This window comes from Myripristis murdjan, chromosome 16, assembly GCF_902150065.1.
Source record: "Myripristis murdjan chromosome 16, fMyrMur1.1, whole genome shotgun sequence".
NCBI lineage: Eukaryota > Metazoa > Chordata > Actinopteri > Holocentriformes > Holocentridae > Myripristis > Myripristis murdjan.
Genome location: NC_043995.1, coordinates 13,954,057 through 13,967,248, shown reverse-complemented (window position 1 = coordinate 13,967,248; position 13,192 = coordinate 13,954,057). Strand labels below are relative to the sequence as shown.

General features: G+C 41.5%; 1 protein-coding gene across 3 annotated transcripts in view; it reads right to left on the bottom strand.

Moving 5' to 3' along the window:
• Nucleotides 1-13,192, bottom strand: part of LOC115373244 (PC3-like endoprotease variant B) — a 173,905-nt gene that overhangs the window by 71,117 nt on the left and 89,596 nt on the right. For all 3 annotated transcript variants that reach the window (XM_030071531.1, XM_030071532.1, XM_030071533.1), the window contains 5 exons: nucleotides 6,784-6,821; nucleotides 5,914-5,993; nucleotides 4,938-5,026; nucleotides 2,099-2,271; nucleotides 467-682 (listed from right to left, as the gene is read on the bottom strand). In XM_030071531.1, coding sequence (XP_029927391.1) covers nucleotides 467-682; nucleotides 2,099-2,271; nucleotides 4,938-5,026; nucleotides 5,914-5,993; nucleotides 6,784-6,821 — 596 coding nt within the window. The remainder of the gene's footprint in view (nucleotides 1-466; nucleotides 683-2,098; nucleotides 2,272-4,937; nucleotides 5,027-5,913; nucleotides 5,994-6,783; nucleotides 6,822-13,192) is intronic.

The window sequence follows — 13,192 nt, the reverse complement described above, 5'->3', positions numbered from 1 at the left end:
CTCTGCCATCAACACCTTACCTTCTTCCTCTCCCTTTCTCAGCCACTTCAGCCACTCTTCACCTCCAATTAACACTCATTTGCCTGCATGTGTGTGTGTGAGTGTGCCCAGCAGTCACCTAGGTCAGCTGGCAGGCCTCTATAAATATCACACCAGCGGCTGCTCTTTAACAGGCTTCTCACAGCTCACAGGAGCTAAAGAGCAGGGCTGCTGGCACACACACACACACACACACACACACACGCACACAGAACCTATAGTGTCTAAGACAGACCAGCTACCTAAGCATCCAAACACTGATTTATCTTTCTGAAATATACATCACACTAACACACTCAAAGCTTGGCATTTCCCCTACACTTGATCCAGAAAATATTTTCAGTGCTATAAACAATGTTGTTAGACTGTTTCACTGTGTTAGTCACCACACACACATACACACACACACACACACACACACACTGACCAGAGGTAGTGAGCCTGTGTCGCTTGTCCCTGTCACAGTGACGGCCATCACTCCGGGACACGGCTCTCCAAAGTAGGCGGGCTTCCCCGTATGAGTGACAGCGCCGATGGCGATGCTGTAGATAGAGCTGACATAGCCGTCTGCACCGCAGTGGTCACTGTGCATCCCACCATTACCTGCCGCCCATACAAAGATGCTGCCCTTCCCACCTCGGCCCTGCGAGCACAGAGAGGAGGACATCAGACTGGAAAGTACAAATTAAGACGTGGATTTCATCAGCTATGTTTCCATCCAGCTGTCAAAACTGTCAAAATATGAAAGTGCTTTTACATCAGTTGTCAGCTCATGTTGGCCATATTTCATGCCTTCCTCTTAATATGAGAAACAAAGAGAAGTACTTGGCAATATCATAATAACTTCTGGTAATAATGGTTATTATAATGGTCATACACACAATAGGCTCCTAATACATGGAAGCCACAACCGGTCTGACATTTCTGGGAGGATGTGCTGGACAGACATTTTACAGATATTTCAGATTATGTAAAGACACTGTTTTGAAGTTAATTTCTGCCATTCACTAGACCAGCTGTGCCAACTTACCTAATTTTTTATTTGTCAAATGCATTTCCATGGCTACAAATCACAAAATTTAGTTATTGCCAAAGCCGTCTTGTGTATCAAGGTTGCATAAAATAGTGGGAACATTTTATTTACTTTTTTTTAAATACAATTAATGGCCCAAGGACAACTTTCAAATTCAAATCTCACCCTAAAGAAATATGTATAAATCAGAGGTGTCATTCATTGTGCTGATGTGTCAGTTATAAATTCTGTCTATTCATCTGCATCAATCTGCTAAAAGAAATAAATTGAATGAATCACTCTGACTTTGATCTGAATCAATACAAAATGCTTTCAATCAATTCATTCATTATTCTTAAAAAATTGACCTTAAGTGGTGATCTGTTCAGTAATTCTATTATCTGATTTTCTTCACATATCAGAGTAAAACAATAGGCTTACTGCATGGGTTTATTACTGAGATACAAAAATTTGGCTAAAAATACTGAACTGAATTACTGACTCAGATCACGGTTTTCAAACCCAAACTGAATTGCCCAAAAAGACAAATTGTTCTTCAATCAAATCACAAACCAGTTGCATTGAAACAGACTGGCACCCCTACAACTAAAGGCACATGGTGTTTAAATGTAAGACCTCAGATGAAAGTACTGAAAAGAGGAAAACCCCATGGCCTGATTTTCCACCAAGCCGCGCCACTATGCCAGCATACGAAATCATCAAAGTTTGAGTAAGAAAGCCCAAACATGCCTTCAGTCCACCTGGAAAGATGACTAAAGTTGAAGGAACAATATAGACGAAAATTATTTTATACTGTTTGCATAATGCTGGTCAATATTTAAAAATCACCCTCTAATCTGCATCACTTGCCACAAGCATTATTTTTGTAAGTACTATACAAAAATAGGGAAATTTTCAACAAAATCCAGCCATGTCACCTCAGAACTCCACATTTTGTCCTTTCAGTCTCAACTCCTCTGACAGTTTTACTGTCTCCTTTACATCTGACAGACAAACAGAGAGTGAACTGGGAGATGAAAGCCGTGCCTTGCGAGTTCCTAGCCGGAGGGCTTGCTCTGTCAGGCTGCCCGGCCCTCCCATCTCAGCCCCGTCGTCCCGTGGGCCCCAGCAGCAGACGTAGATGTCGATGAAGTGGATGTTGAAGGTCAGAGCCGTGGCCTCCATGGCGTCGGTGACAGAGCCGTCCAGCAGGCGGATACCTGCACAGATCGAAAAGGTCACAGAGGTCAGAGTTCAGATGCAGGCTTGTGGAAAGACTGAGCAAAAAATAAATACGCTGCAAATTGGAATGCCATGTGCGTCCTGGGGGTGCTAGAAGTTGGACATAATCATATGCCCTTATGTTATTCCTTGCATATCAATACAATATGGACTCTCAATCATGCCATTTGATACAATGACAGTGCAGTAAAAGTTTACTTTAAGTCTTACTCAGGAATTATAAGACATCATAAGGCCATTACACATTGTTGAGTGCATGATAATTATTATAGCTAGTGTGATGTAATATAAGATAAGGGGTTTGATCACTTTATGGGGTAACTGTATAGCTAATGACTTAATGTTAAATTGCCTTACATAATCTGATGTCTGATGATTAAATTGGATGAAATGTTTATGCGTCTATGCCTCCAATGGGCTTATAATTTAGTTGTAAGGCTTCACAATGCGTTTCAAATAAAGTGTTACTGACAAGGCTTATGTGACAAACATACATTTTTTGAAATGCGTCCATTCGAGCTGATTCATCAGGCTTAATTGGGTTCCTTTCTGTTGATTCATCGTGTTCATCTGCCGCGTACATTCAGAGATATCCTCAAAGCTCGGCTGCTTAATGTAAATGAACGCCCTGGGAATTCCGAGTAAATTTCCAAAGCAGAAGTACACAAGGAGGTAAAAGTTACGCTCAATCACATCTTACTTGTCAGGCAGCCAGCATAGAAGAGAACAGCACCCAGCAGTTCAACATGCATCTTTGCTTTGGATCTTGCCCTTTCATCTCCTGTGTAGCAGATTGTGTTTATGAATCCTGATAAAATAGAGGTAGCTAGGTAACAGCAAGGCTAACAGGGAAAATAGATTCCTGTTCTCACCTCTTGATTTTTTCCCCTCTCCCTGTCAATTCTACAAGAGGCTCTCATCGGCCTCTGATAAATGAAACCAGGTCTAAGGTTAAAGATCACAGAGCAGGGTTCAAGAGTCAGGGTTCAGCCGGTGGATTCCTCTTTTTACAGTCCATGTTTCATGTCGATGATCCCGTCATATGAAATTGGTTTTGAGGGGCAGAGATAAGTGCCGTGGAGTGTTTTGTACTACCCATTAACTTGTGGTGTATAGCGGTCTTAGTGTAGCCAGTAAAGATCTTTGATTTCACAACTGAAAACAAGCATCATGTGTGTTTGGCTCATTCATCCCCAGCCTGTGTTACAGCCAACACTAAAAAAGCCACTACTGGAGTTCACACTAAAAATGAGCTGGAAAGTGTCAGCATGGCTCAGTAACAGTCAGTAACACACACACAAACACACACAAACACTGCTATACATGTATATGCAAAGTTACAGTACGCTCTCTCACTTAAGAAAGATTTCAGCTTTTTGTTGTGACTACCTAAAACCGAAACACCAGCGTCAACCGACCAAGGATAACAAGGTTTCACTGCTTCCTCATCACAAGACCTGGAAGTTTTGATGCCTATTCATGTGCCAATTAGACTACCAGACTAACAGCACTATAAATTCAGGGAAACAGCATGCTAAACTCTATGAAATCTGAGCAAATTCACTTAATGTCTTTCAAAAACATAAGGAAACAAAAGCCATGACCAAATAACCTGACAAAATAAACAAGACACTAAAAAAAAAAAAGAAGAAGAAAGACTGTAAAGGCTGTAAAACAAACAAACAACAAAAACTACAACAAAAAACACTTATATCTAAAATTACTGGAATTACATATTTAAATTTTAATTACCACAAAAAGAAAAAAAAAAAAAACTAGAAAATTGCAACCAAATTGGCCCCTAACAATTAAAAAAAAAAAATTATACAGAGAGTTAAACTGTCCAAAATAAAAGCCCACCCACAGGTTCCTGGTTTTCACTGTCTATTATTGTCCACAATACTTAGGTTTACAACAAACAAGCCACAAAATTATTTTCATTCCCATGAGAATCAAAGAGGACACAAACCACTTTGATTTAGTATCAATGTCTTCCTGCTTGTGAATGCATTTTTAGTCTCAAAAAAAGGTCCCACATGAATAAAACAGGCAAAATGGAAGAGATGAAGAGTTTTTTTTTTCATAGATTATTGATTATTGCATTCAGATCTTTAAAGTGATGCATTACATAACATGAGTCAACAAATGACTTTGTCTGAGTGATCAAAAAAGTAAATTTTGAGCAAATGTTTCCTGAGATAAACAGGATCTCCTGTAAAGCTGAATGAGATTGGACCCAAGGTGCAGTCACAAATTGCATGTTTCCCACTGGAATCACTGCCTTTAAAATGAGTCGGTCCTTCATGCTTACAGACTGTATTCTGGCCAGTGGCACAGAGGGGACAGTGAACAAAGGCTACAGATTATATGACGCCACCCCCTCTCAGATAAATTACACCGTTGGTCATAATGTTTAAAACTGCTTCAAACATATTCCACTTGGAAATTATCGAAATTTTTATCATTTTGTTTGCACTGTCATAAACTGTTTAGTAGTAGTTTTAGTTAAGGGATTAGCAAGACGTTCAGACTATTTTTGAAAACGGCTATTTTTTCATGCCATGCCACAGGCCTGGGCACTGCAGTACACCCACAATGCACCTCCCTCTAGCTCTATCTCTGTAAGGTTGCATGCTCCCCTTACCTCCGATCCTGGCATTGAAGGCGATGCCAACGCCGCAGTAGGAGTTGTTGGCCTCCATGGCAACTTCCCCTGCACACCGGGTGCCATGGCTGCAATAGAGAGGGAATAAGATGTTAGCCACATACTGAGAAAAAATACGAAGGGACGTGATTTTCCACTTTTTGGATGTGTTGCCCTCAGCACATCCCTGAATAAGCTGAGACAAGCAATTACATACAGCCAGATCTTAAAAGGGTGCAGATGACGGCAGGACTGAGTACAGTGCTGGAGACTGGAAGACGTCAGTTCATCAGTAAGCGGTTGTAAATAAAATGGTGGTTGAACTTTAAACTCCATTTAGTAATCACCAAAGGCAAACCACCACTTTTTCATTTAAAATTTTCATTCATTTAAAATTAATTAAACTGAATGATTTTTTTTTTTTTTTTTTTTTTTTTTAACTTCAAAGAGCAAACATTTTGATAGTAAAATGATGTTGATAGGATGAGTTGGCCCAACACAGAAAACTGATGCAAATAAGGCATTTAAATGAAAACTGGGACACCCTCAGTGAAAATCATGACTTAAATATCCATTTGATATAGGTTCAAAACAATATAGTTATAGAAATAGTTATGTCAAATTGCATCAATTTGACATAACTAATTTGACATAGGATATCTAGTAGGATAAAGTTTTATGTCAGCCTAACAAGGCAAGTTTAGGTGGGTTTACCCTCCACTACCTCTTTAGTCTTGGTCACTGACACTGTGACAGTAAATGCGAATATTAATAAAGGATACATGAATGAGACAAAATGTAGAATATTGTGCTTTCTATGGTGTAGTTTACTAAGTTTTTCATTATAACAGGAAAGCATTAAGGCAATATGGACGTGAGGTTGAAAAAATGCTTGAATGCTTAAAGGGCTCATTCTGTAGATTTATTACATTAAGTGTCTTCCCCTGGAAAAGAAACAAAGCACATCAAGCATTACCTGTTCTCCTCATTTCTGAGAGGCATAGGATCGTGAGACAGACCATGTGAGCCACGCAGATCGAAGCTGGCAAAGGCCTCCTAGTAGACAGACAGAAAACAAATGGAGCACGATGCAAAACGATGTAACACACAATGCCACAGCATGAGAATGATGCAGGAGGGAAGATGAAGAAAGAATCCCACAAAAAAGTCTCGATATTGGCACTTGAATTAGCCTGTCGACATGCTTTCTCTGTCCGAGGGTGATCGCCGTCACTGAGATGACAGTGTGTGTGTGTGTGTGTGTGTGTGTGTGTCTGTGCACGTTTGTGTACAGTATGTATTAGGCATGTGAATGTGAGCAAGTGTGTAAAAGTAAACATGTCTGAATGAATAATGTTTGCCAGTGTGTACAGGCATAAGAAGAAGAAGATGTCTTGGGAACATATTGTACAAGAGCAATTATGTACCTCTCTCCCTCTCTCTCTCTCTGGTTTTGCCCATGCCACACAATCTGCTCTGACAAAGTACAAGTTGGCCTGTGTGCTGCGATCTGCCTATTGGATTATAAATGACAAGGCGGGAGCAAGTAGCCCTGCCACTCCACATCCATATGTTTTATAGCTCCGCTGTGCAACTCCAGCCAAACATAATAAAAAGGCTTTATCACTATATGAATGTTTTATTGTCTCAGGTTTTAAGTAATATAGCACTTTGCATTTTAAGGTAAAATCAATACGCAGATTTCAGTATATTGAAAATCCCGGCAAATTATACTGGGCTACCAAATAGCATCCAGGTCAGGATATAGCCTGGTAAAATACAACTGAACCACAAATGAAGACACTGGCAAAGAAGCTGCTCATTCCACAACAGGGATGACACTCACATAGTTTCTCCTCAGGTCCTTGTTTGTGTAATCCACACCTGATGAGGGAGAGGGAAGGCAAAGTTACATTTTGGTCATGGATTAAGCTATAGTTTAGGACAGTTTAGACAGGAGGGATCCGAGAGGCATGGAGAGTCCTCAAGTCAATCAAATCATCAAATCAAGAAGTTTCAAGTTTCAAGTCAAACCCCACATTTCAATGTTTTGGTGGATGTTTCCTATTCTATATCACTCTGTCTCACTCTTTCCATAAGACTCAATGTCACAAGTCAACAGTGAACCTGTTTGTGTGTCTGTGAACGATGAAACGTGAAAAGGACCAGTGTTTCAAGTTTGTCATAGAACAATGTCAGTGCACACTGTGTGGCCAGAAGCACTGTCTGAAAGTCTTCTGGAATTGATGGCCTCCTTTTTTGCTGATTGTACAAATGATGGATTCATGGGGTCCTGGGCCTATATATCCCGTAACTCCCTTTTACCACTGCAGGAACTGTCCCCAGAAAACAGGAACCCTTTTGAGGAATCAGGAAACTGTACTTCAGTAAACTGTCTTTGTTTTGTTTCGTTTTCTTTGTTATCAGTCACACAGAATGACTAGACATCTTCTCCTCCTGGGATGTGGCAGAATGTGAACCCACAAGAGTTAGGGAAGTTGCTTTGCTCCCAGTACCCTCTTCCAAAAGCAAGACCCAGGAACTTTGACCATAATATGGCATCTATCAGTAGTCCTAGAGGTAAATTTGTAGAGAGGGTGAGAATGGGTGGACATATGAACCAAATCTCATTGAGCTTGTTTTTAAGGCTTGATCAACGTGCACATTCTCCTGAAATGGGTGGTGCTGATGGCAGGTCGATTGACTGAAACGTTGACCCAATAAACAGCAAAGCTTTAATGTGAGTACGGGAGCAAGTTGTGGTTGTTTTGCATTGAACTTATTTTGAAAATTTTAAATTCTGACCTGTAGTTGTTGCACCCCACTTTTGTCAATGTAATTTCAAAAATGTGAGAGCACAGTGGTGAGATGCATCATTTTGTATTTAATGAAGTGCGCCACAATCCAATCGGCAGTGTTTGACGTATTAAAGGTCGACCAAATGTCTGAATGGACTGTGACCAATCCACAGCCAACACCGAATTCATTGTTTTTTATCTCGCTCCCCCTTTCATTTTTGCTTCTTTCCCTCGTTCGACACCTTTTCCTGTGTCTCTTTTTTATCATCCTCTCTTTCCACATCAGCTGCCTTTCTTCCCCTCCGCCCCTTCCTCCTCCTCCTCCTCCTCCTCCTCCTGCTCCTCCTCCTCCTCCCTCTCTGCTGCAGCAGGGCTCCTGCAGTCTCAGCGAGAGACAAACGAATGAGGGCCCCAGGAGGGCCTCGCCTGCTCTGCCACACATCACTCACTCTCTCTCTCTCGCTCTCTATCTCTCTCAATCATGTACACGTACACACACACACGCACACACTCGCATACACACACTGACGGGACCTGCCAGCCTTTGTCCCATGCAGGCAGTGCCTCCGGGTTGTCATGGTAACCTGCAGTCGGTTCGCCGTTGAGGCCTGATTGTGTTCAGCTCAGGCGGGATGGAGCCCTGGGTGGGTGAAGCCTCATTGCAACCCACCACGCCGCACCATGCCAGGTCAGGTCAGCCTGCTTCGTCCTCTACATAACCTCTCACACTTTATTCTCTACTGCTCCATCGCTTTCATTTTTCTTGCCTCAGACGCACTTTCTCCCATACGTTAAGGATTCAAACGAAAGCTCTCTCTCTCTCAGTCTCTCTCTTTCTTCAGAGTGGAAGCTTCCCCATATTTGCAGGGCTTCCTAAGTGCTTACATCTCAGTCTCACTGTTGCTGTCCACCATCCTGAAATTGGTGGAAGAGGAACTATGGATCAATCTCCATACATTTGTTTGTTTCATACAAAATATTTCAAAATCTGCTCAGCAAATTGGGACAAATGATGCATCTCACCACTGAGATAAGACATTTTCAAAATTGCACCGACTGGCTGAAGGAGGAACTGCATTATTCACACAAGAAAGCAGGTTTACTGTTGCTTTTGTGTGTTCCTAACAGACATGTTTATTTATTTATATAGTTGTATAGTAATTATCTGCAGTGTTTTCATTTATATTGCTGTTCTGCAACTTTCTATCACCTATTGATACCATACTTTAGTCATTGCACCTATACCCAGTTCCCAAAAGCTGTTACATTTCTTGCTCTAATTATTTACAGGAAAAATACTCTGCTGCATAATTGATGTTCTTTATGTTACAGAAGCAACAAATGTTTTGTTTGGATCAAATATAATACTGATAGGTTTCATTTTGTAGATACTGGATATCTGTGTAAAAATGCATCACTGTCAGTTTTGACACAGCAGTACTGAAATATTGAGCATGAAGCTCAGGGCCCTTTTGGGCCCTGGTGGTGGCGCTGTGGTGGGCCAATCAGTTTTATCATCAAATGCTGTCAAAGTGTCAAAATCCATCTTTCCCCAAAGTTTCATCCATAACAGGCCAGCAGAGGCTCAGAATTTCTTGCATGACGGACAGAAGGAGCCCAATACACAGAACACAAATCTTCCAGATTATCACTTTATTCATAGTTTTTGTGTTTTTTGTTGCTTTCCATTCCCAAGTGGAAAAAGGGAAGAGCACTCTGGCCAAATTTCTTCTGTGCCCAAGCCAAGTTGGCTATCTGAACTGTGCGCAAGTCCAAGTGAGGAGCAGAAGATGTTGAGCTTGTGACAGTTTTGACAACCTTGATAATAACTTTTCTAGTTAGATTGTATTGACTGTGTGTACTGCCAAAGGAACAATGATACCATGCTGTTTCAAAGCATGTGCTGTGTGCTCTGTGGGCCCACATGATGTTTTCATTTATGAAGTGATGGCACTTCAGCTGTTCCTGTATGTTGGTGCATACCCCCTCTCCTTTTAGCATCATATGACACTCAACCAACTCATTAAAGAGTTTTTAAATGTCAAATATTTCTTGGTACACTTTGTTCCCCACATGCTGCTCTATTTTCTTTGACATTCTTGTCAACTTACCCACTCAACCTTCAACATCAATGATCTCAGCAGATTCTCTCTCCCATTCTCTCTGCTTCTCTTTCTCCACCTCTGATGCTCCGTCATCTGTCTGCTGCTCTAATCTCTCTCAGGCTCAGGTGTGTGTTATGCCACTGACTGATCTTTCACTCTTGTAAGCATGTAGCTTTACAATATAGCCATGTCCTCTACACTGCAAAAAATATCTGTCTTAAAGGTGCACAATGAAAAATTCCCAAGGATTGATTTAAAGGGATGGTAGCCTAAACTAAATTTTACTGTCATCATAAGGTATAGAAATCTAAATGAAATAAAAAGAATCTGAAGTTCTTTTTATGCAGAGGGAGGCTTGTCAGTGCATTTCTCCTGACTCAGACTTGGTTTTGCTGGGAATTAAAAGCTACTGTAACACGTAAGAGCGGAGTGATCCAATCAAAACACGTGCCTGGTTTTTGCTCACCACAGTTGTGGACTATTAACTAGGAAGAAAATAGCCATTATATTGTTGCAGTGCTAGTGATTTTTTCACTATACCCATCCAGCCCTGCTGGAACGGATTACTGTAGAAAATGCAGCATTTAAAACTCAGCTGTAAACTCAGTTTAAAACTCAGTGACAGTTACAGCTGACTTTAAGGATCTTAGTGGATCGTGAAGACTTTAAAAAAAAATAAGACTAAAAATGTCAGTAAACAACTTGTTAAGATGTAAATTGTTTGCAGTGTGTATCTTCTCAGTAGAGTTGAACCCTGACGTTCTATGTACATCGATGTTGTTGTGTGAAAAGAATTGCTTGTCTGCAGGAGGCAAAGGCTCCTGCTTTATTAAGAGAGCTCATCCTTGTTTCAACTCAATTATAAGTAAGACACCTTGGTGTGCATCCATGCACGTGTGTGTGTGTGTGTGTGTGTGTGTGCGCGTGTGCCTGTGTGTGTATGTGTATAAGGAGTCAGACCCTCACACAAAGATAACCTCTGCTCACACACAGAGTCACATCAGCTTTAAAAAGGTGACACATTCACCTCTGGAAGTTTGTGTGGCAACGTCTTTGGGAATTAACGTCAAGCTGCTGGGGAGGGAGCAACAGAGCAAGTCAATGAGATGATGGAGGGAAGAAGAGGAAAAAAGAAGAAAGGAAGGATGGAGGTATGAAGGGAGGAGAAGGAGCATGGGGACATGAGAATCTGCACCCAATCCACCCCCCACTCGACAGAGTGTGCATCACTCCCGTGGGTAAGAGTGTGTGACACCAGTAACGATGATAGGATGTGGTGTGTTGGTAATCACCCTGGTAATAGGCATATCTGACAGTGCAGCCCTCTGTCAACCTAATGAAGATCTCAGCAGCTTGGTGGAACCAAGCCAACACACAGCACAACTCTATTGGAGGCAGAGACGGAGTCTGTGTGTGTGTCTGCTGTGTATTTGGCCTGTGTGTGGATGCACAGGCGTACAGCACTAGCAGCACATATATGCTCTGTAACTGGTGTGTCATAAGGGTCAAACTGAGCGTCCAAACATTGCACACTGAAGTATAAACAAGGCTGATCAGAGTGGAAAATGCATTCACTCAGGTGCATTCACTCAGGTGGCACCATATTGCCATAAATACATCCATAAACACACTCCAACACAGTCCAAGGTCCTCTAAGTGTGAGAGTAGACAGTCGTGTCCCACAGCTAGATGGAACACTGTAGGTGGTGGAGCCAATGCAAAACCTTCCATGAATACAAATGCTTTGAACCTTGCTGACCCAGTCTAGATTGTGATTGTGTATGAGTGTGAGAGTGTGAGTGTGTGTGTGTGTGTGTGTGTGTGTGTGTGCATGCGTGCGTGCGTGCGTGCGTGCGTGCGTGCGTGTGTGCATGTGTGCGTGTGTGTGTGTCACTCTGCATGTGTGTCAGTGTTCAGTAGCAGCACTCTATCTCCTCGCTCCCACAGCATTCATAATTAAACCATTCCCACTATGTTAACGTAGGTTTGGTCAGGGCTAATTATGCTTTATTAGGCTTTTGTGCCAACGTCAAACAATCAATAATGGTTTGACCTGAAATTCTGTTGTTTTGATAAAATTGAGCCCAGCTACCTCTGGGCTTGTCACTCAAAACAGCTGTAAATAGACACCTATAATGCACTTGCACCTGACGTGTTATTGTTGTTGTAGCGCCAGAAGATAGTGATCCATGACAGTAGTGACAGAGTCAGTGTACCAAGACAATGCACCATCACTCCTTGACTAAACCCATTACCTGTTACTCATTTCACAAGTAAAACTAGCAAGTACTCAGAGAGCACAAAAAGTGCAAGTTCTCCAACTTACTTTTAAAACCAAAGACACCACAGACTCCTCTTGCTTAAAATTGAAGTTAAATTTATCCTATGACCTTGTAAAAATATCGATAGCATTTTGAATCGAGGCTCTACCTACACTGCCTTACGAATTATGCTAAACAAGAGTGGGCCCTCTGCCATGGGTGCACTGCTGGTGCCTCATTGGCTTCGTTGGGGAGAGCATGAATGTGCTCAACCAAATTTCACTGCAATCCACCCAATGGATTTCAAAATATGCTACCTTGGAGTAAACAATCCTTAAGCACCAGCTGCCAGCAGGGCAAAAATGACAACTGTCTCATGGACAAAATCCCAGATCCCGATAACCATTAAAATCTAATCAGTTGCCTCTGACTGTCCATCAAATTTCATGGAAATTCATTCATACATGTTTGCGATACCATGCTGTAAGACAGAATGACATGCTATCAGACAGCCTGACTAACTGACAGTGACAAAAATATAACCTCCTGTGTGGACATAATTATAAATGTACTAATTCCTGTCTACTTCTAAGAGCAGTGATTTATATACCCTGCACTTCTTTGTATGAAGGCCCCGTCTTTTGTTTATTATATATAATAACAAACAGTATGAGCATACAGTATACATGCAGTGTACAGTATGAGTGCCACAGGTCAAGGGTCATGCCTCCTTTAGAAGAGTGTTAACCCGATTCCTGCTCCTGCTTGTACTCACTATGCACACAATGTGAGGCAGAAAAACTACAAAAAAAGTGCTCTCAACATTCAAGAAAATCAGTCCCAACACTAAATCACTCCCAACAGTAAACAGCAATGCTATAATCATGCACAATTGGTATTATCTGGCATGACTTCTCAGGTGTTTTGTACATTTGTCATAAGATGGTGTACCACAGAGAAACACTGGTGATTTGCAGTCAGGAATCCCAGTGTACATTCCATTTCCTACAGATTACTTTTGGAGTGACATTGCTTATGATTTCCTTCACCCTCTCTTCCTTCTAAACTCCTGTCCCAACTCCTCCTCTGCG